This window comes from Ranitomeya imitator, chromosome 10 (assembly GCF_032444005.1).
Source record: "Ranitomeya imitator isolate aRanImi1 chromosome 10, aRanImi1.pri, whole genome shotgun sequence".
NCBI lineage: Eukaryota > Metazoa > Chordata > Amphibia > Anura > Dendrobatidae > Ranitomeya > Ranitomeya imitator.
The window spans coordinates 17,972,032-17,996,109 of NC_091291.1; the positions used below are offsets into that span (position 1 = coordinate 17,972,032).

General features: G+C 40.8%; 2 protein-coding genes across 2 annotated transcripts in view; both read left to right on the forward strand.

Annotated features, from left to right (window-relative positions):
* The first annotated feature begins 455 nt into the window (after window positions 1-455).
* LOC138650911 (urokinase plasminogen activator surface receptor-like) lies at window positions 456-14,994 on the forward strand. The gene is made up of 7 exons (XM_069740784.1): window positions 456-567; window positions 2,565-2,681; window positions 11,181-11,330; window positions 11,600-11,737; window positions 11,812-11,955; window positions 12,282-12,413; window positions 12,606-14,994. The coding sequence occupies exons 1-7, from the start codon at window positions 513-515 to the stop codon at window positions 12,845-12,847; spliced, it is 978 nt and encodes a 325-aa protein (XP_069596885.1). The 5' UTR covers window positions 456-512; the 3' UTR covers window positions 12,848-14,994.
* A 5,035-nt stretch (window positions 14,995-20,029) lies between these two features.
* Window positions 20,030-24,078, forward strand: part of LOC138651990 (urokinase plasminogen activator surface receptor-like) — a 35,843-nt gene continuing 31,794 nt past the window's right edge. The window contains exon 1 of the mRNA XM_069742660.1: window positions 20,030-20,209. Within this exon, the coding sequence (XP_069598761.1) occupies window positions 20,161-20,209 (49 nt within the window). The 5' untranslated portion in view covers window positions 20,030-20,160. The remainder of the gene's footprint in view (window positions 20,210-24,078) is intronic.

The following is a 24,078-nucleotide window of genomic DNA, read 5'->3' on the forward strand; positions in this document are numbered from 1 at the left end:
TCTATCTATCTATTATCTATCTATTATCTATCTATTATCCATCTATTATCCATCTATCATCTATCTATTATCTATCATCTATCTATTATCTATCTATCTATTATCTATCTATTATCCATCTATTATCCATCTATTATCTATCTATCATCTATCTATTATCTATTATCTATCTATCTATTATCTATCTATTATCTATCTATTATCCATCTATTATCCATCTATTATCCATCTATCTCTATCTATTATCTATCTATCTATTTTGGATATAATCTGGCCCATTTACATATAGGTCGTCACGTTTTGCTTTCGTTGCCTTGGTCCTTTCATTGCTGCGGGGTTTTTTCGTTCTCGTTGTGCTACAGAGAGCACTGAAATATGTAGACGGGGCAGAAAGACAGAAAATGTCAGGGCGGGGAGGGGATGACTGACGGCAGCGTTGGGTGGATCAGTCACGCCGAATGAGCCCAGGAGAGAGAAACAGGTGGAAGAATTAAAAAAAAGAAGGCCAAATAATGAAAATGAGCGGGTGGCTGAGCGTCCTGCTCCTCTGCGTGTCCCTATCACCAGGTCAGTACGTTATACATATTCAGGGGGGCTGCACACCTGTATTGGCGTAGTTATGGATGTAGCAGAGCTGAACGCGTTGTGCAATTATCTTTTGTGTTCGTTAATAATGCACTGAGTGGCTGCTTAGTTGTAAAATGCCATATTAGAGCCCTAGCCTCGTATTTAATTACCCTGGCGAAAGGCAGAGTGGCTTGTTTGTGCCCCAGTCAATTTCTGCTTCATTTTACCATATAATGTGCTGAAAATCAGAATAAATTGGCGAAAAAATGCAATTCGACCATTTTGCGAATTGTTTCACTTCATGGCGTTCATTGCGCAGAAATTTAATTCTCCAGGTCGGTACGATTACAGAGATACCAAACTTATATCATTTTTTTTTTGTGACTTTCGTAAATTGTGACGTTTGCTAAAAGAAAAATTCTTTGGTGTCGCCTTATTCTCGGACGGACCCAAAACTTTGATATTTTTCGATCAATGGAGCTGTGCAAGGGCTTGCTGTTTGTTTGGTTTTTCTGAGGAGGGGAAATGTTGAATGGATGTGTTTTGTAGGGTTACTCAGAATGTTTTATTTACTTTTTAATTGTATTTTATTGTAGGAAGTGTGGTGACAAAATAAAAAATCTTCAATTCATTGTTTCTTTTCTGAATGGCAGATTTTACAACCTTCTAAACTGGTCTTTTTTAGTAAGTTCAGTTCTCATCAGTAGATAGTAATGTAATTACAGATGCAATGGGGTTAATTGAAAATTGGGTTAATGATCAGATTAGGAGGGTGCTAAACATCTGGAGCTGCAGGAGATCATGCCATGTGGGATGCCATCTTCAATAAAGCAAGCAGTGCAGTGGCATTTAGCTCATGACTACAGAGGTTCCGGGCAGAAGTTTCTTCCCTCTCTTCCCATCTCCGGATCCACACCTCCCTCAGTCATTAGAACTGTGTAATTACCATTGTAGGGGGTATACGATTCTGCCTTAATGGCTATCCAGCTTATTACAACCTCATTAGATCGGACTCTCGAGAGCCAGGTACCTCCAAATACAAATTCTCCTAATTGGTGACTTTCCCAGTTGCTGATTCTGCCAGTTGGTGATTCTCCCACTTGGTGACTTTCCCAGTTGGTGACTTACCCAGTTGGTGGATCTCCTAGTTGGTTACTCTCCCAGTTGGTGACTCTCCTAGTTGGTGACTCTCATAGCTGGTGACTTTCCTAGTTGATGACTCTACCAGTCGATGACATTCCAAGTTGGTGAATCAACCAGTTGGTGACTCTCCTAGATGGTGACTCTTGCCAGTTGGTGAATCTCATAGTCGGCGACTCTTCTAGTTGATGACTCTACCAGTTGGCGATTCTGTCACTTTGTGGATCACCTAGCTGATGACTCTACCAATTGGTGACTCTCTCAGTTGGTGATTCTCTTGGTGATTTTCCCACTTGGTGAATCTCCTAGTTGGTGACTCTCTCACTTGGTGACTCTCCCAGTTGGTGACTCTGCCAGTTGGTGCCTCTCTCACTTGGTGACTCTCCCAGTTGGTGACTTTCCTAGTTGGTGACTCTCCTAGTTGATGCTCTCCTAGTTGGTGACTCTTTCAGTTGGTGAATCTCCTAATTGGTGACTCCTAGCTGATGACTCTCCTTTTTGATGATTCTTCCAGTTGATGACTCTCCTAGTTGGTGACTCTCCCACTTAGTAACTTTCCTAGTTGGTGACTCTCCCCAGTAGGTGACTTTCCCAGTTGGTGAGCTCCTAGTTGGTGACTCTCCTAATTGGTAACTTTCTCCTAGTTGGAGACTTTTACAGTTGGTGAATCTGCAAGTTGGTGAGTCTCCCAGTTGGAGACTCTCCTAGGTGGCCATCCAGATGGAGTGCATTGCTACCATTTGGTCTTTGGGGGCCTACTCGAAGTCTCACACTTAGAAGGTCATCCTACATTTAACGGGCATTTGTAGATCTCACTGTTTTGCAAATGTAATTTTTTTTACAATTTTTTTCCTTAGTTATATCTCTAAAATGCATCACTTGCTCAGGATTTCCATACGACTGCCAGGAATCTACTCAGCTCTGCACCCTGGACCAGACCAACTGTATGTCACAGTCATTCACAGTTGTAAGTGGTAAGGCGCCCATGTTTCTGCTTTGCCCACTTATGGTACTTCAGCCAACATTAGCACTGGAGATCAAACCTTGGGATTCTGGGAGCCATAAAATGCTGCTGTTGCTATACACCTGCCATTGGTTTTTCACCAAAATGCGTTGTAACTAGGCTATGGGATGCTCATTGTGGCTTTTATAAAAAAATATTTACAGGTGCAGCAATAGGATGCAATGTTACTCTATAAAATTTTATTTGATACCTTTTTATAAAAATCTGATTACTACGGCAATAGGAGATACCCAATAGAAGCGCAAAATTCTCCCTTGTTGGACAAATTGGTATCGAATTCTAGAAATGAATTATCTATAAGAAACCAATAGATGGGGGACGTCGATAATGACAAACTCCACTTGTCGGGCATTGGATCCCTAACATCCAGTCTCTAGCATTTCCCAAGCTCAGCATCCTGCACTATTAATTGTTCCATCATTCAGAGAGTTGTCAGTAGCAGAAAGACATAAAACTCCTGCCGCTACTACAGGGAGGTGCTTAAGTGGGAGATGTTTTTTTTTTATAAAGTGGCCCCCTGGTTATATTCATAGAAAGAACGTCTTATTTTTTATCATTGTGTTGCGACAAAAATAAAATATTAGCCAACTCAGGTGTTACATATATTTAAAAAAATGTTGGCAATATTTTTTTCTCATATCACAATTTATATATAAATATATATATATATACAGTACAGACCAAAAGTTTGGACACACCTTCTCATTTAAAGATTTACCTCTTGAAGCTCATCAAGAGAATGCCAAGAGTGTGCAAAGCAGTCATCACAGCAAAAGGTGGCTACTTTGAAGAACCTAGAATATAAGACATATTTTCAGTTGTTTCACACTTTTTTGTTAAGTATATAATTCCACATGTGTTAATTCATAGTTTTGATGCCTTCAGTGTGAATGTACAATTTTCATAGTCATGAAAATACAGAAAAATCTTTACATGAGAAGGTGTGTCCAAACTTTTGCTCTGTACTGTATACGGTATATATAAAATAATTTTGCAAATTTCACATTGGCCTCTCTAGCTATTTTACACTTTCCAGGAAAAGTTTTTAGCAGGCTCATTAGCAGAGGCACGATTTCAATGACTGCTATGCACAGCTGATAAAACAGAATCCACCATTCCCAATAGGTGATGTCACAGCTCACCTCCTCCTCCTGTACAATGACTGATAACACCTCTATATACAGTAGATAACACAGGATCCACCATTCACAATAGATTATGTCACAGCTCTCCTCCTCCTCCTGTACAATGACTGATAACACCTCTATATACAGTAGATAACTCAGGATCCAACATTCACAATAAGTTATGTCACAGCTCACCTCCTCCTCCTGTACAATGACTGATAACACCTCTATATACAGTAGATAACTCAGGATCCAACATTCACAATAAGTGATGTCACAGCTCACCTCCTCCTCCTGTACAGTGACTGATAACCTCTATATACAGTAGATAACACAGGATCCACCATTCACAATAGGTGATGTCACATATCACCTCCTCCTCCTGTACAATGACTGATAACACCTCTATATACAGTAGATAACACTGGGTCCACCATTCACAATAGGTGATGTCACAGCTCACCTCCTCCTCCTGTACAATGACTGATAACACCTCTATATAGAGTAGATAACACAGAATCCACCATTCACAATAGGTGATGTCACATCTCACCTCCTCCTCCTGTACAATGACTGATAACACCTCTATATACAGTAGATAACACAGGATCCACCATTCCCAATAGGTGATGTCACATCTCACCTCCTCCTCATGTACAATGACTGATAACACCTCTATATACAGTAGATAACACAGGATCCACCATTCACAAAAGGTGATGTCACATCTCACCTCCTCCTCATGTACAATGACTGATAACACCTCTATATACAGTAGATAACACAGGATCCACCATTCACAATAGGTGATGTCACATCTCACCTCCTCCTCCTGTACAATGACTGATAACACCTCTATATACAGTAGATAACACAGGATCCACCATTCACAATAGATGATGTCACAGCTCTCCTCCTCCTCCTGTACAATGACTGATAACACCTCTATATACAGTAGATAACTCAGGATCCAACATTCACAATAAGTTATGTCACAGCTCACCTCCTCCTCCTGTACAATGACTGATAACACCTCTATATACAGTAGATAACTCAGGATCCAACATTCACAATAAGTGATGTCACAGCTCACCTCCACCTCCTGTACAATGACTGATAACACCTCTATATACAGTAGATAACACAGGATACACCAATCACAATAGATGATATCACAGCTCACCTCCTCCTCCTGTACAATGACTGATAACACCTCTATATACAGTAGATAACACAGGATCCAACATTCACAATAAGTGATGTCACAGCTCACCTCCTCCCGTACAATGACTGATAACACCTCTATATACAGTAGATAACACAGGATCCACCATTCACAATAGGTGATGTCACATCTCACCTCCTCCTCCTGTACAATGACTGATAACACCTCTATATACAGTAGATAACACAGGATCCACCATTCACAATAGATGATGTCACAGCTCTCCTCCTCCTCCTGTACAATGACTGATAACACCTCTATATACAGTAGATAACTCAGGATCCAACATTCACAATAAGTTATGTCACAGCTCACCTCCTCCTCCTGTACAATGACTGATAACACCTCTATATACAGTAGATACCTCAGGATCCAACATTCACAATAAGTGATGTCACAGCTCACCTCCACCTCCTGTACAATGACTGATAACACCTCTATATACAGTAGATAACACAGGATCCACCATTCACAATAGGTGATGTCACAGCTCACCTCCTCCTGTACAATGACTGATAACACCTCTATATACAGTAGATAACACAGGATCCACCATTCACATAAGGGGATATCACAGCAGATCCTGATCCATCACAAAAACCTTTGCACAGACTCATTAGATGCTTCAATACAAAAGAAATGATCTGCATCAGTCTATTCCTGCTAATGTACTTGTGTATTTCCTGAAACAACAGGAAGTTAGAGTGTAAAAATTCCCCAGTGGTCGATGTGAGAATTGCATGATCTCTAAATTTTATTTCTAACTAGATGGTGGCCTGATTCTAACGCATTGGGTATTCTAGAATATGCATGTCCACATAGTATATTGCCAGCCACGTAGTATATTGCCCAGCCACGTAGTATATTGCCCAGCCACGTAGTATATTGCCCAGCCACGTAGTATATTGCGCAGCCACGTAGTATATTGCACAGTCACATAGTATATTGCCCAGCTACGTAGTATATTGCCCAGTCATGTAGTATATTGCCCAGTCACGTAGTATATTGCACAGTCACATAGTATATTGCCCAGCCACGTAGTATATTGCCCAGTCACGTAGTATATTGCACAGTCACATAGTATATTGCCCAGCCACGTAGTATATTGCCCAGTCACGTAGTATATTGCACAGTCACATAGTATATTGCCCAGCCACGTAGTATATTGCCCAGCCACGTAGTATATTGCCCAGTCACATAGTATATTGCACAGTCACATAGTATATTGCCCAGCCACGTAGTATATTGCCCAGCCACGTAGTATATTGCACAGTCACATAGTATATTGCCCAGCCACGTAGTATATTGCCCAGCCACGTAGTATATTGCCCAGTCACGTAGTATATTGCACAGTCACATAGTATATTGCCCAGCCACGTAGTACATTGCCCAGCCACGTAGTATATTGCACAGTCACATAGTATATTGCCCAGTCACGTAGTATATTGCCCAGTCACGTAGTATATTGCACAGTCACATAGTATATTGCCCAGCCACGTAGTATATTGCCCAGCCACGTAGTATATTGCACAGTCACATAGTATATTGCCCAGCGACGTAGTATATTGCCCAGCCACGTAGTATATTGCACAGTCACATAGTATATTGCCCAGCGACGTAGTATATTGCCCAGCCACGTAGTATATTGCCCAGCCACGTAGTATATTGCACAGTCACATAGTATATTGCCCAGCTACGTAGTATATTGCCCAGTCACGTAGTATATTGTCCAGCCACATAGTATATTGCCCAGCCACGTAGTATATTGCCCAGCCACGTAGTATATTGCCCAGCCACGTAGTATATTGCCCAGTCACGTAGTATATTGCCCAGGTACGTAGTATATTGCCCAGCCACATAGTATATTGCCCAGCCACGTAGTATATTGCCCAGCCACGTAGTATATTGCCCAGTGACTTAGTATATTGCCCAACCACGTAGTATATTGCCTAGTCACGTAGTATATTGCCCAACCACATAGCATATTGCCCAGTCACGTAGTATATTGCCCAACCACGTAGTATATTGCCCAGTCACGTAGTATATTGCCCAACCACGTAGTATATTGCCCAGTCACGTAGTATATTGCCCAGTGACTTAGTATATTGCCCAGTCACGTAGTATATTGCCCAACCACGTAGTATATTGCCCAGCCGCGTAGTATATTGCCCAGTCACGTAGTATATTGCCCAACCACATAGCATATTGCCCAGTCACGTAGTATATTGCCCAACCACATAGCATATTGCCCAGTCACGTAGCATATTGCCCAGTCACGTAGTATATTGCCCAACCACATAGCATATTGCCCAGTCACGTACTATATTGCCCAACCACGTAGTATATTGCCCAGTCACGTAGTATATTGCCCAGTGACTTAGTATATTGCCCAGTCACGTAGTATATTGCCCAACCACGTAGTATATTGCCCAGCCGCGTAGTATATTGCCCAGTCACGTAGTATATTGCCCAACCACATAGCATATTGCCCAGTCACGTAGTATATTGCCCAACCACGTAGCATATTGCCCAACCACATAGCATATTGCCCAGTCACGTAGCATATTGCCCAGCCACGTAGTATATTGCCCAACCACATAGCATATTGCCCAGCCACGTAGTATATTGCCCAACCACGTAGTATATTGCCCAGTCACGTAGTATATTGCCCAACCACGTAGTATATTGCCCAGTCACGTAGTATATTGCCCAACCACGTAGTATATTGCCCAGTCACGTAGTATATTGCCCAACCACGTAGTATATTGCCCAACCACGTAGTATATTGCCCAGTCACGTAGTATATTGCCCAGTTACGTAGTATATTGCCCAGCCACGTAGTATATTGCCCAGTTACGTAGTATATTGCCCAGCCACGTAGTATATTGCCCAGTTACGTAGTATACAGCACAGAGCCACGTAGTATATTGCACAGAGACGTAGTATACAGCATAGAGCCACGTAGTATATTGGCCAGTCACGTAGTATATTGCCCAGCCAGGTTTGTCACAGGTTAAAAAATAAACATATACTCACCTTTCTGAGGGCCCCTTGTAGTCCACGGTAGCTTCCGGTCCCAGGGTTGGTATGAGCGCAGGACCTGTGATGATGTCGTGGTCACATAACCGTGACGTCATGGCAGGTCCTTCTCCCATACCATCTTTGCCACCGGAACCTGCAACGGAAGATGGCGGCCGGCGCGAGCGACTACGGAGGGTGAGTATAGCAGGTTTGTTTTTCATTATTATTTTTAACATTACATTTTTTACTATTGATGCCGCATAGGCAGCGTCAATAGTAAAAAGTTGGGGACACACAGGGTTAAGGCGGCGGTAACTGAGTGCGTTACCCGCGGCATAATGCGGTCCGTTACCGCCGGCATTAACCCTGTGTTAGCGGTGACCGGAGGGGAGTATGCGGGCGACAGGCACTGACTGCGGGGAGTAAGGAGCGGCCATTTTCTTCCGGGCTGTGCCCATCGCTGATTGGTCGCGGCAGCCATGACAGGCAGCTGGTGAGACCAATCAGCGAATGAATAACCGTGACAGAAAGAAAGACAGACAGAAAGACGGAAGTGACCCTTAGACAATTATATATAAGATAGGATTGTGATATAGGGAAAAAAATAGTTTGCCAAAAATAAAATAAATAAACATTTAATTAAAAAAAAACTGATTTAAGAGTAGGTCATTTTCTGATGACATATTCCCTTTAATTATATACATATCTCATGAGAAGAGATAAGAAAATTTAATTGCAAATTGATTTTGAAGGAGTGGGGGAAATTGACAAACTTGGGGATCGCTCTTGGCTTTGGAAGGCGTAATGGTTAAATTAATGTGTGCACTTCATTTAATGGGTCGATCGGTTATTTTTCAGTCAACTGATTACTAAGGTCTATTCTAAGATGTCACCATGTACAGGTTGGTTTGGGCTTTTTAATGCGCAGTTATTTCCGTACATCTTTCAGACTGCCGCAGTTCGGTCCTGAGAATCTGTGTTCCTCAGCGGGAGCCAGCAGAGACCTCAACCACAGCCACTTACTGTGGAAACCCAGGGATTTCTTTTATGCACCAAATAACAACTCACACTGCCTATTCTTCCCAACAAAGATCTTTTTGCATTCAATATTTAAATATAGAAACATCGGGAACAATTTTATAGCTCACAGCATTTATCTCTTTTATACTTGTGTTGTGCATTATGTTTTTTTTTTCTCTGAAAAAAAGATTAAAGGGCCATTATCTCCAAAAATACATTGTTTACTGTCACAAAACAACTCAAAAGTCCCATGGTGCATGGTGAATATATGTGAAGATGAATTCTCTAATACAAAAATATAACTACTATAATACTGCCCCTATGTACAAAAAAACTACTATAATACTGCCCCTATGTACAAGAATATAACTATTATACTACTGCCCCTATGTACAAGAATATAACTACTATAATACTGCCCCTATGTACAAGAATATAACTACTATAATACTGCCCCTATGTACAAGAATATAACTAGTATAATACTGCTCCTATGTACAAGAATGTAACTACTATAATACTGCTCTTATGTACAAGTATATAACTACTATAATACTGCCCCCTATGTACAAGAATATAACTACTATAATACTGCTCCCTATGTACAAGAATATAACTACTATAATACTGCCCCTATGTACAAGAATATAACTACTATAATACTGCCCCTATGTACAAGAATATAACTACTATAATACTGCCCCTATGTACAAGAATATAACTACTATAATACTGCTCCTATGTACAAGAATATAACTACTATAATACTTCCCCTATGTACAAGAATATAACTAGTATAATACTGCCCCCTATGTACAAGAATATAACTACTATAATACTGCTCCTATGTACAAGAATATAACTACTATAATACTGCTCCCTATGTACAAGAATATAACTACTATAATACTGCCCCTATGTACAAGAATATAACTACTATAATACTGCTCCTATGTACAAGAATATAACTACTATAATACTTCCCCTATGTACAAGAATATAACTAGTATAATACTGCTCCTATGTACAAGAATGTAACTACTATAATACTGCTCCTATGTACAAGAATATAACTACTATAATACTTCCCCTATGTACAAGAATATAACTAGTATAATACTGCCCCCTATGTACAAGAATATAACTACTATAATACTGCCCCCTATATACAAGAATATAACTAGTATAATACTGCCCCCTATGTACAAGAATATAACTAGTATAATACTGCCCCCTATGTACAAGAATATAACTACTATAATACTGCTCCTATGTACAAGAATATATCTACTATAATACTGCCCTTATGTACAAGAATATAACTAGTATAATACTGCCCCCTATGTACAAGAATATAACTAGTATAATACTGCCCCTATGTACAAGAATATAACTACTATAATACTGCCCCTATGTACAAGAATATAACTACTATAATACTGCCCCTATGTACAAGAATATAACTACTATAATACTGTCCCCTATGTACAAGAATATAACTACTATAATACTGTCCCCTATGTATAAGAATATAACTACTATAATACTGCCCCCTATGTACAAGAATATAACTACTATAATACTGTCCCCTATGTATAAGAATATAACTACTATAATACTGCTCCTTATGTACAAGAATATAACTACTATAATACTGCCCCTATGTACAAGAATATAACTACTATAATACTGCCCCTATGTACAAGAATATAACTACTATAATACTGCCCCTATGTACAAGAATATAACTACTATAATACTGCCCCTATGTACAAGAATATAACTACTATAATACTGCTCCCTATATACAAGAATATAACTACTATAATACTGCTCCTATGTACAAGAATATAACTACTATAATACTGCCCCTATGTACAAGAATATAACTACTATAATACTGCTCCCTATATACAAGAATATAACTACTATAATACTGCTCCTATGTACAAGAATATAACTACTATAATACTGCTCTCTATGTATAAGAATATAACTACTATAATACTGCTCCCTATGTACAAGAATATAACTACTATAATGCATTCTTTTTCAGAGAATGGGAGCGTTACAGAATGGACATACAAAGGTTGTTCTCAGGGACTTGTGTGCAATGAGACAATTTACACGGATTTGGGCTTCAGGAAAACCTATGTCAGTTCCACGTGCTGCGTCACAGACTTATGCAACACTGACACCTACTACGGTGCGTTTCAAGCAAGTCGTTTCATCCTTTGTTGTCAATAGTTTATATTTTCTATTTATTCACAGTTTGGAGGAGGCTCTAGTTCAACGGATGCAATTGATGGTGTAGAAGCTGACGGTCCAAATTTTAAATATATGTTGACCTAATTGCCCCTATTAATTCATATTAATAAACAAGTAGTACCAATGGTTCCCAATTCTAGAAGTCTTATTTATAAATAATTTTATTAAAATTGGAGCTTTGACAGCGTCACCCTTTTTCTTTTCCAGCTCGGGTCCCTGTTGCCGCATTATTTTGCGAGTCCTGTGAAGGCAACAATGTGACCTGTGCAACGTCCAACCTGACGTCCCTCCAATGTGGCGGTGTACAAGATCGCTGCATGACGATGCAAACTGTGTATGTCAATGGTAAGACCAGACCGTGTCGCGCGTATGGACCCCTCATCACGGATCCCATCCTAATAATTCTCCCGTTTCTTCAGATTCCAGCTCGAACGTTGTCTATAAAGGTTGTGCAACGGGTAACCTCTGTGGTCGACGGTTGGCATATAACACCGGTGGTCCCAGGGTTTACACGGAGGTGTCATGTTGTGGGAACAATTACTGCAACCATGGAGTCCAACAAGGTAGTGTCTGACTCCTCCTTGCGAAGGATCTCTCGGCTCGGCCCCTCTGGCGTTGGCCTATTTAGAAGAGAACCTAAGGATCGGTGGTCCTAACTTTTTATCCCTGATATGACAGAAGGACAACATGGTCCTCAGGGTTTGGGGTGGTTTACTTCACTACATTCGCTAAGATTTCATGCCCATGGAAAAGTGGATCCAAAATCATTCCATGACCACACACACCCTCCTTCAATAGGGAGCATCAGATTCCCGCCAATCGTCACATTTATACAAATCAGATGTTAAGAAGAGCAAACTATTAACATTGTCTTTTTTTTCTCCCACAGTGACCGTTAATTCGACCCTAACTGGAATGCAGTGCTACGCATGCAACGAGACCGGCAAAGGAGAATGCACAGCACCCATCACCAAAATAGCCTCGTGTATGGGAAACATGACCTCGTGCCTGGATATAGTAGGTAATACAACAGGGAGAAGGTACAAAAAACGTTGGCTGATTTCTTCTGAAAATAGATCTACAAGTTTCCTAAGGTTGTGCGTGGTGTTGTAGCTCGGTTCTATTCACTTCCATGGAGCGGAGCTGATTTTATACATTGGATTGGGTAATGTAATTAATTTATAGACTCACTCTTTTCTATGGATCTTTGTAGGATTTCCTCGGGGGAACACTCTGATGCGAGGCTGCTCTTCCAGTGACGTGTGCTATGGTCTCGCCGCGTCCCCATTTCTACAGCCCAGCCAAAAAGTGTACTGCTGCCAGGGCAATCTGTGCAACAATGGAAATATTGCATCCTATTACAACTCGGGCTCTACCGTGGCGGCACACGGGAGCGGATTCCTGATAGCGGGCGCCCTATTGGTGCTTATGAAGGGGTTATGGACATTGCTGTGATTGTTACCACTTGGTGGTAGGACGAAGAAGAAGACTACTTGCTCCTACACCGTGAAACACTGGAGTTTACCAGATCCACAAGCAAAATTATCCAACCAGGGTTGTAAACTGAGTGGGTAGAGCATGTAAGAGCGGTTTTGTTCCACTCGTCCTTGTACAAGCTCATTCATCGTGCGCCCAGCATGAAGCCCTTGCCAAGAAAATCTCTTTAGCCTAGGTTGACTTGAGAGAGAATTTGGATCCATGAGTCCGACCTTAATTGAAGCACAATGTTAGGATGACTTTTAATCAAATACCCAATGCCACAGTAACTGTACCAACCGTTGACCAATTACGGTGGTGCCAGACAGTTCCCCTATGTCAGTACCTCTTTGTCATTGTTATTAGCTGAGCCCCATTATCTACGACCTGTAGGGATTCACGTTCTCAGGTAGCGTTCACTCAGGCAATGCTATTTGGTCCAAACCTGTGCACTTTTAGAAAACTTCAAGGGATTCAAAATCAAAAACAGGCTGTTCTGGGCACAAAGGTATCACAGCAAATAGACAGTTCATTCAGCAGGCACATATATGTCAGTGCGGTCTCACCTGAACAGATTACAGTGCTTTCTCCAGGAGCAAACCTCATACACAGCAGAGACACGATCCCACCAGTCTCGGTATCCCCTTCTTCCTGATCTCCAGTAGCTTCCAGAACCAAACAGGAGTGTTCAACTCTGGGCACTGTTCACACTGGACAGGGTGCAGCTTCCACACGTTTCTCTTCAGCTCCAACACACAGACTGCTCAGCTTTCCTAGCTGACTCATGCAGTCTCAATTCAGTGAGAGGCCCTGGCTTGTCTCTCTCCCAGATATAGCTCACATCTTGGCTGGTCACTCACCAGCAACACACTAGACTACTCAACATCCAGCAGACTGACGCAACTTGTGACCACAGGCCTGTTTCTTAGTTAAAGCAAGCAGGTGCATCTAATTAAGACCTGCAGTGCTACGATTTAACCCAGTTCTACCCAGCTGCCATAACCTTTCCAGGCACATTTTTACATACTTCCATCCCACTTACCGTACTTTTTTCCTCCTCACACTGAAAGATACAAGCGACAATCAACTGTTCCAAAAATGTACGATCCTATAAGCGTTACCTACAATAGGCGAAAGGGACCCATGTTTAAAAAAAAATATTCTTTCATGAACAATAATAAAAAAGATGAAAAAAAGACACGAGAGTGTGTATAAAGATAGAAGATGGCGAGAAGTAGAGTCAGTTGAGAAAACATGTCCCACGTTGACTAAAGTAACTTGCAAAAATACATATTAGTATTGATTGGATGCAAATGTATAAATGTTAAGAACAAACTACACTATAATCCTGTTAGCAGCCACATTAATTTTTGTCAATAAATAACTGTAAAAGTGACATACAGGACTGCATATAGAGCTAATTGAATCCAAGTGCATAAATGCAATAAATAAACTACAGCACAGTTTGACTATGCAAAATGCACAAAACAAAGACCAAAAAAGTTATAGGTATATCTCTATAAGGTTAGGTTAATGTAGATGACAAGAAAAGTAAATGGATATAAATAGCTAGCAAAGAGAATGACAAAAAGCTCCTTAACTGATGCACGTTTCGAAGGATTGCTTCATCAAGGGACCAGAGATTGCCAATAGAGGGACCACCCACCAGAAATACCCACTAAAGGGGTTACTGGTGGGAGAGAACATGAAAGCCCCTGAAAAAGTGGTCAGCGAAACATGATGTGAACACTTCTTTAAATATAAAAACTTCACCTATGCAACATCTGGACACAATAGTTTATAATGGAGGCCCATAACTTGTCGTTGGAAAGAGTCTTAAGAGCTTTCAGGTTGACTGGCCATCAGCAATGGTATAGCTTGAAGATGACAAAGAGGGTGGGGTCCTGATAAAAGTGCCTTTCTGTATATATATGTAATTGTACCTTATGAGCATAAGAATGAAGGTGTTTCTTCAAATTGCTATTCTTAATTTATTTCATAGTAAAGGCAACTTTCTGGATTTATCGGCGGTGGTTCATTATCTGAGTATTTTGGGTGAACATTGTCATATACATGTACAAGATGTGCTTGTTAAAGTTAATAAAATCCTATGTGAGTCACCATAGTCTTCATAGACTTGTCACATCTATAAATAATCAGAAGATTCTGGCAGAAGCTGGCTTATAAGATGGTGCCTCAAGGGTTCGGTAACATGTGAAGAACGTTCTTACTTTTCTTAACTCAATTCTGCATCATGTGACCCGTAAATTCATCTTAAAACTGTGGAGAAAAGATGCTGTCGTCATTTTTTCTGTTTTTTTTTAAACTGTAAGTAAAGATAATGTTTAAAGAAAATGAGGAGAAAGTTGTCCTCTCCAGGTCCTTACATGGGCCAGTGGTAATCCACCACTAATCTTGAACAGCATCTTCCAATTTCTTGGTTTCAAAGGTTGAAAATCATCAATGTTCTTCATTTTCTTAATTATGAGAATATTTCCAAGGGAATTTAATACAGGAGAACCTCAAGACAATAACAAATGGTTTCTGGGGTGTTGAAGCCCTTTTGTGGAATCGGCAGGGGTTCCAGCTCATGACTGACATCCCACTGGCGTTATAAAATAATCATAACTACTAGATGGTAGGTAGGAGACTTACATCCTCTTGGGGAATTGGACACACAATGGGACCATTAATGAGTTCCTCTAACTTCAGACATTGGTGACTATGACTTTCAGTGTCCAATTGGTGGGGTTCACCTGCTGTAGCTTCAGAATGAAGTGGTTGAATTATCAGGAAACTTCAGTTCCTGGAAGTACTGCTCGTTTTTTAAGCTGTATCATTGGCCATATAAGTCAAAGGTCCACCATGTGGTTTTCCCAAAAAGATGACACCAACCAACAGGATCTGAAGTTCTTATTTCGATTGTACATCCTTCGTGGCCTTCTACGCTTGACAAAGGAGACATCTTCAGTATTAAAAATGATCTTACGCTCAACACAGACCATTGGAAAACTTGTGAAGCTGTGAGCTCCTATGAGGTTGGCCAACTTTAAAGACACTTCCACCAACCGAGTATAAAGGAAATGTTGTGCACAATTATGTGATGTACAAAGATCACAAAAGTAAAAAAGAAGAGGAAATTCGAAAACGCAAAATATAAAAAGTATGAATAACGAATTAGGACCTTTAAGGGCTTCTCTGGTTCCAGACATTCATGCGATGGCTTTCAATGTCCGACTATTGTGACTTCCATAGAGTGAAGTGGTTGAGTAATCAGGAAACTACTTCCGTTCCTGGCAACTCTGTTCATTAAGGAAGATGTATGGTTGGACCAATGCGTCAGAGGCCAACCATGTGGTCTTCACAAAAAGTTGACATCAACAGGAACTGAAGTGGCAGCCAGGATATCAACTAGATTCCTAGCAATTGGATTTTGGTTCCATATTCTTATGAGTTTTTCTGACCTTTCGTCTTTTTTCAGGGGTACATCTGTAGTAGTAAAAGTGATCACACACTTTTACACAGTCTTTTGGAGAAGACTACGAAGTTGGCCATCTTTAAAAATGACCTCTACCAATCAGGCATGCATGCAGAGTTTCTAATGTTGAGTATGAATAAATGATGTACAAAGGTCAGGAAAGTACAACAAAGAGGAAATTAAAAAATGCAAAATTTAAAAAGTACGAAAGAGGCGTATTGGGTGTGACCGGGCACACCCAGACAACACAAACATACCGTGCAAAGTTCTACTGTGAAAAACGTCCAGAAAAGTAGGGCAACCATATGAGAATTAACAGGCATAACCATATGCTGGACAAAAGGAGGAAAAGTAGCTGACAAAAATGATCTCCTTGAGTGTAAAGGTTGGCCATGGTAATGTCCGAAATGCCTGATCCTTCTTTCTTCTTAAGTCATAAACATCAGACTTTTGGTTGATCCCGTCACATTCAGGTTGATCCCTATATGAGCACCTAATTCATGGACACCCACAGTCAGTGAGATAGCTATGCTGCTGTCACCGAATTCCTAAAATATTTGAAAGGTGCTATTACGCGTCTTTGAACCAGAAGATCAGGTATCTTTTCTTCTATTGCTGGACACACCAAGGCTCCATAGGAATTATATGCATTCCTTACATTGATATGCCAGGCTGAACCGTCTGCAGATGGTCTTCGATCAACAAGGGTTGTGTTGTAGGACACGGAACGATGTTGACAGAAATGTTTCTTTAAGAAGTTTATAAGTGGAGTAAATACAGGTGCAAGAACAATAGAGATGAAGAAGACGGGAACTCGTCACATTACTCTGGGGTGCTCCTTTGTTACTAGAATGTAGTAGGTTTAATGCCAAAAGTTAAGCCGAGATCCAAAAGGTAGATGTCTCAAAAGGTTCCTTAACATCTGTTCCCACTGGAACCAAAAGCTGAACCAAGACCCAATTCCCAAAAGGTTCATTTACATCAATTCCCACTGGGGCTCAATATAAATCTCAGTCGCCCCGACAGTCCCAACTCACAGATAAGACTCTTCTCAACGTCTAGTCTGTCTAATACCAACACCTTGTGGTTGGCCCAAATGTCGGGGCTAGGTCAAAACACTCGAGTCTAGGTCTGACACACCCAAGTACCCGTCCTTTAACTTATTAGTGAGTGACTTCCACACATGTAAAAGTAGTTGAACCGTGGTGGGTGGAAGTGAAGGATGTCCTGGATACAAAGAAACCCTCTGTACCATGACAATCGTGTCTACTAAACTCTGCAGAAGAGGAACATAAACGTCTGGAGATGTCACTTGTGAAGGGCTGAACCATGAAGTCTAGTGATAGAAAATTACCATCTTCTGCAGTGTCTTGGAATGTACAATTATCATATTTCTGTTACAGGAGAAGATACAAATAAAGGGCTATTCTCATGATTGCAGTACAGGAGCACAATGTCCTGGATTTCTGCTTGTCTGGGCGCAGTATGCTTCTGAAGATTGGCAGCAACATAATAGTGCAAGATGGATCCAAATATCTGGCCAGCTTCAGAGCAATGCTTACAAGCTCTAGAGCAAAGAGCTTGTAAGTGCTGCACTCCTGGTCCAAACTGTGCACTCTCCCATGGAGCACGTAAAGGCAGCATTGGGATATGGGAGGAGAGGAGAGCGGGGACACTGAAACTATCCAGATCCAGCGATCCGCCTGCTTCAGTGCTTTCAAGCTCTTGTAAGTGCTGCGCCTCTTGGTTAGGAAACTAGGCATGGAGTAGCAAACAACAGAAATAACTTTTGATCAGTCTGTTTGGACAATTCAATCTTCATTTTGTTTAAACAAACACATTTATAAGGGTCCGATAAAGGGATATTCCGTCTTCCCTTCGTCAGTGGATTTCCCTCCCTTTAGTGCTCTGTTCAGTAATGTGGCCCTTACAGCTTTGCTTTGTCCTTAGGCAGAAAAGTCCAGCCTTGTCCTGGTCACAATCATATTGTCACGAAAAAGGAATGTAAACTGAACTTCCACTTTCGACAATCTCAGATGTCTGGCAGCAGCTTCCTACACGCTCCAAAATAAAAGCATATGTACGCTCATCTGAGCTGAGCATGCATGTGTATGGCGGCTGGGAAGAATGAAAGGTCGACCAACAGCCACATCTAAGAGATATAATAGCTGAGGTGTATTATGAGGTTCTGCAGCAGCTGATGTTTATTGTGATGTTCTGTAGCAACTGAGGTGTATTATGAGGTTCTGCAGCAGCTGAGGTGTATTGTGAGGTTCTGCAGCAGCTGAAGTGTATTAGGAGGTTCTGCAGCAGCTGAGGTGTATCATGAGGTTCTGCAGCAGCTGAGGTGTATTATGATGTTCTGCATCAGCTGAGGTGTATTATGGTCTGCAGCAGCTGAAGTGTCTTATGAGGTTCTGCAGCAGCTTAGGTGTATTATGAACTTCTGCAGTAGCTGAGGTGTATTATGAGGTCCTGCAGCAGCTGAGGTGTATTATGAGGCTCTGCAGCAGCTGAGGTGTATTAATGGGGTTCTGCAGCAGCTGAGGTGTATTATGAGGCTCTGCAGCAGCTGAGGTGTATTATGAGGTTCTGCAGCAGCTGAGGTGTATTATGGGGCTCTGCAGCAGCTGAGGTGTATTATGAGGTTCTGCAGCAGCTGAGGTGTATTATGAGGTTCTGCAGCAGCTGAGGTGTATTATGAGGTTCTGCAGCAGCTGAGGTGTACTATGAGGCTCTGCAGCAGCTGAGGTGTATTATATGGTTCTGCAGCAGCTGAGATGTCTTATGATGTTCTGCAGCAGCTGTGGTGTATTATGAGGGTCTGCTGCAGCTGAGGAGTATTATGATGCTCTGCAGCAGCTGAGGTGTATTTTGAACTTCCGCAGTAGCTGAGGTGTTTTATGATGTTCTGCAGCAGCTGTGGTGTATTATGAGGGTCTGCAATAGCTGAGCTGTATTAATAGGATCTGCAGCAGCTGAGGTGTATTATGAGGTTCTGTAGCAGCTGGGGTATATTATGAGGTTCTGCAGCAGCGAAGGTGTATTATGAGGTTCTGCAGAAGCTGAGGTGTGTTATGAGGTTCTGTAGCAGCTGGGGTATATATTATGAGGTTCTGCAGCAACTGATGTGTGTTCTGGTATTCTGGAGCAGCTGATATGTGTTATGATTTTCTGCAGCAGCTGGGGTGTATTGTGAGGTTCTGCAGCAGCTGAGGTGTATTATGAGGTTATGCAATAGCTGAGCTGTAGTAATAGGTTCTGCAGTAGCTGCAGTGTATAATGAGGTTCTGTAGCAGCTGGGGTGTATTGTGAGGTTCTGCAGCAGCTGAGGTGTATCAGATGTGTAGTATGAGAGTGCAGCACAATGTATCAGATTACATTACATAGTATCTTTCAGTATTTGTCAATAATAACAATAACGTTGCTGTAATTGATGATTTCTTCAGACTTTGGCATCCAGAAAACGACGCCGGCAAAATGGACATTGACTACGCCTGCGATGCGCGTCAGGCCCAATGATTAACACATAATGGCATGTACTTTTTTGGGTGTTTCCCCTGTCTATAGGTCAAATGTTCCTCACTGTAAAATTTACAATTTTTTTCTGCATTTTTTTTTGCAATGCAGGGAGGAGAAAAAAAGAAAGAGGCGAGGTGTGTCCTTCATCACCAAACCAGTTCTCAGCTATGTCCTCAATTCTCCATAGTGCTATCCAGCAGAGAGACAGGTGCGGACACAGCCTCCCCCCGCAGACCGTCCAACATTGGCTGGGGGGAGAGAGCCTAGGGGCTGACCGGGGCACCTGGAGATAATGGCGAAAGGATGGATGCTGCTACTGCTCTGCCTCCACATCTCACAAGGTGAGTGCCCATCCCTGAGACCCCCGTTCTGTCAGTCTATACCTGCCGGAGTGAGATCTGTCTGGAGGATACACTTACACAATTGCTATATTAGAGCCTTGGCTAGTTTGGAATCTTCGTAAATCTTTTGTATCTTTTCAGATATATATATATATATATATATTGGATTTGAATGGAACTGACATCCATATGGTTGCAAATGTGGGAGGCCTACCCTTGGATTTACCTGTTCTCCAATGGGCCAGTCCAAGCCCGTGAATGACTTTATTAAGGGGGCTCAGCACCAAGTTAGAATTCAACTAGTTACCATTATGTACAATATGTTCCCTACTTGTTCTTGAAAGATTCTTTCATCCCTTGTGTCTTCCATTACACTGGCATTCTAAGTTCCATTGATTTCCAACCCTAGATAGCCAATTTATATGCTTAAGATGACGAAACTAGCAGGAGTCTTAAAATGATGCCCAGGCAGGGATCGATTGATCATTTCTAGATCAAATCAGTTCCGTCGTCCCCTTTTGTACCAAGATGTTTATTTACCAAGTGCAAAGATTCAGCTCGCAACCATAACTAGATAATATAGAAAGCAAAAGCCACACCCATTCCCCCAATTTTCTATTGCTGATCTTGGAGATTCCCATTGTTGGGTGTTTTTAGAGACTGATGGAAATACTGGCTTCAGTCTATATTTGTCTATAACATTACTTTTTTATTAATTAATGATCATCAAAATCTATTTCAGAAAAAAATTAAGAACGCGGGTAGTGTACTTTTTCTTTCCGTACTAAGATGGACTTTTTTCTTCCTTTTCCGCATTGAAATTGATTTGATTGATTGTTAATAAAGATGTATTTATTTTAATGAAAAATACAGATTGAGGTGGATAAACTATGATTTCCTTCATATAACTATGTAGCCGAACTGTGGCAAAGTGTGTTTTTTTATAGATGCCTGGCAGCCAGCACCCAGAGCACATGGCCTATGCTTTACCTTTATTGAAGGCACATGGCCAGAAAAGGAGCCCATAAGTGTTCCTAAGTCTCCAACTTCAAACACTTCTAAAAATGTTAAGTTTAGGGCTTGATGGTGAGTTTTGGGAGCTACACAGGGTTGGGTAGCAAAGATTGATATATGCCCGTTACATTGCAGGGCAATGCAAGTGAGTGGGGTTGAATTGTGCCCATTACGGTACCACAAAAAGCAAGTTGAAAAAAGGAATCTCTTGTTGGATATTTTGTGACTTGTTTGTCATGGTTGCAGCACCTTGCAACTCGATTTACTGCATTGCACTGTGATATAGCAGCGGCACAGAGCAATCTTTGAAACTCATGCACCATCATGACCTAAATCTCTCCAAGATTTACTTCCTGTAGTCCTATATTACTTAGAAACCTTTGGATCCCAAAATATATTATTCTGATAGCCCAAATTCCTTCTGGCCCATTTTCCTGTGTCCTTGCCTCTGGTTATGGGTTGGTCTTCTGCTGGGTCAGTCAAATCCTGATCTCAGGCCCATTATGGTAGTATCATACCAACGCATGGTCACCCGGACCTAAAGTCTTCCTTCTACTTCACATACTTTACATGCGGCACGTCATTACAATTGTGTCAAACAATACGAAGACACAGCCATGGTGACGAGTCTCATCAGTGACGAGAACCAAGAGCCATAATGTCAAGGTTCGCAGTTACTTCCGAATCGATCCCAGACATTTAACCCCTAATACGTTTGAGAAGCAGAGAGGACTCGCTATATCAACACCCCGCAAAATAATCACAGGCTGGTGATGGGTGTCCAAAAAAAGGACTAAAACATTTTTAAAAATCTACATAAATTTGGTATTGTCATAACTGTACTGAGCCACAGAATAAAGTTAATATGTTATTTATTATGCAAAACAAAATCTGTTTGTGTGCAGTATTATAGATTTGCAACATTCACTTTAATGGAGCTGAGCTGCAATACTAGACACAGCCTGCGGACAGGTGAGGCGCTGTTTTTGGCAGTAGGCAGCCATGTTTTTAGAATTCTGGATAGTCACTTTACAACAACACAAAACAACATAGCAACTTGTATATAGAGTGACAGAGACACCCGCTGGCAGTGACATTCAGATAGATGATAAAACCAATAATTATGTAATTATGACTATATGTATATAGTACATATACATGGATAGATATGTACATATACAGGTGTATAAATTAGAATATCATCAAAAAGTTAATTTATTTCAGTTCTTCAATACAAAAAGTGAAACTGATATATAGAGCCATTACACACAGAGTGATCTATTTCACGTGTTTATTTCTGTTAATGTTGATGATTATGGCTTACAGCCAATGAAAACCCAAGAGTCATTATCTCAGTAAATTAGAATAATTAACAAAAAACACCTGCAAAGGCTTCCTAAGCGTTTACAAAGGTCCCTTAGTCTGTTCCAGTAGTGCCACAATCATAGGGAAGACTGCTGACCTGACAGATGTCCAGAAAGCAGTCGCTGACATACTCCACAAGGACAGTAAATTTTGCATTTCATTTGGAAATCAAGGTCCCGGAGTCTGGAGGAAGAGCGGAGAGGCCACAATCCAAGCTGCTGGAGGTCTAGTGTGAGGTTTCTACAATCAGTGATGGTTTGGGGAGCCATGTCATCTGCTGGTGTAGGTCCACTGTGTTTTATGAAGACCAAAGTCAGCGCTGCTGTCTACCAGGAAATTTTAGAGCACTTCATGCTTCCCTCTGCTGACAAGCTTTGTGGAGATGGAAATGTCATTCTTGAGCAGGACTTGTCACCTGTCCACACTGCCAAAAGTACCAATACCTGGTTTACAAACAACAGTATCACTGTGCTTGATTGTCCAGCAAACTTGCCTGACCTTAACCACATAGAGAATCTATGGAGTATTGTCAAGAGGAAGATGAGACCCCAGACCCAACAATGTAGACCAGCTGAAGGCTGCTATCAAAGCAACCTGGGCTTCCATAACCCCTCAGCAGTGCCACAGGCTGATCGCTTCCATGCCTCGCCGCCTTGATGCAGTAATTGATGCCAAAGGAGCCCCGACCAAGTATTGAGTGCATTTACTGAACAGACATTTCAGTAGGACAACATTTCGGATTTTAAAATCATTTTTCAAGCTGGTGTTATAAAATATTCTAATTTACTGACATAATGACTTTGGGGTTTTCATTGGCTGTAAGCCATAATCATCAACATTAACAGAAATAAACATGTGAAATAGATCACTCTGTGTGTAATGACGCTATATAATATATGAGTTTCACTTTTTTATATTGAAGAACTGAAATAAATTAACTTTTTGGTGATATTAGTGAGAAGCTCCTGAATATGTACTCGTATATGTTTGTATATATATGTATGTATGTATATATATATATATATATATATTTATATATATATATATATATTTATATATATATATATATATATATATATATATATATATATATATATACACATATGTATATATAAACAAAGGTTACCATGAAATTCCATAAAAAGAGTACGCTTTCATGGCTAAATTAATTTAAAAAAACTGTAGTATAGTAAATGTAAAATATAAAAAAAATGCTTACCAGACTGCAGGGAAAAATAAAATGTACCTAAAATTGCTTTAAAAGGGTTCTCTCATCTTGCTAAATAAAAAACAAGCAACTTTGCAGTTTACGTCTTATTAAAGAGACTATGTCACCAAGTTTTTGCAACCTTATCTCAGGGCATTATGATGTAGGGGCAGAGATCGATGTAACACTTAATTTGCTGGGTGCAGCAGTTGTGATAGAATCGCAGTTTTCTTTGCTGCAAATCTAGCAGAGCTTGGAATGCTGAGCTGTGTATAACCCCGCC

What these genes read in the sequence shown, in the direction of transcription:
- LOC138650911 (XM_069740784.1), top strand. Translation starts at nt 513, where the DNA reads ATGAAAATGAGCGGGTGGCTGAGCGTCCTGCTCCTCTGCGTGTCCCTA. An exon ending in CAACACTGACACCTACTACG is followed by an intron (nt 11,331 to 11,599) that starts GTGCGTTTCAAG and finishes TTTCTTTTCCAG; the next exon opens with CTCGGGTCCCTGTTGCCGCA. An exon ending in CAACCATGGAGTCCAACAAG is followed by an intron (nt 11,956 to 12,281) that starts GTAGTGTCTGAC and finishes TTTCTCCCACAG; the next exon opens with TGACCGTTAATTCGACCCTA.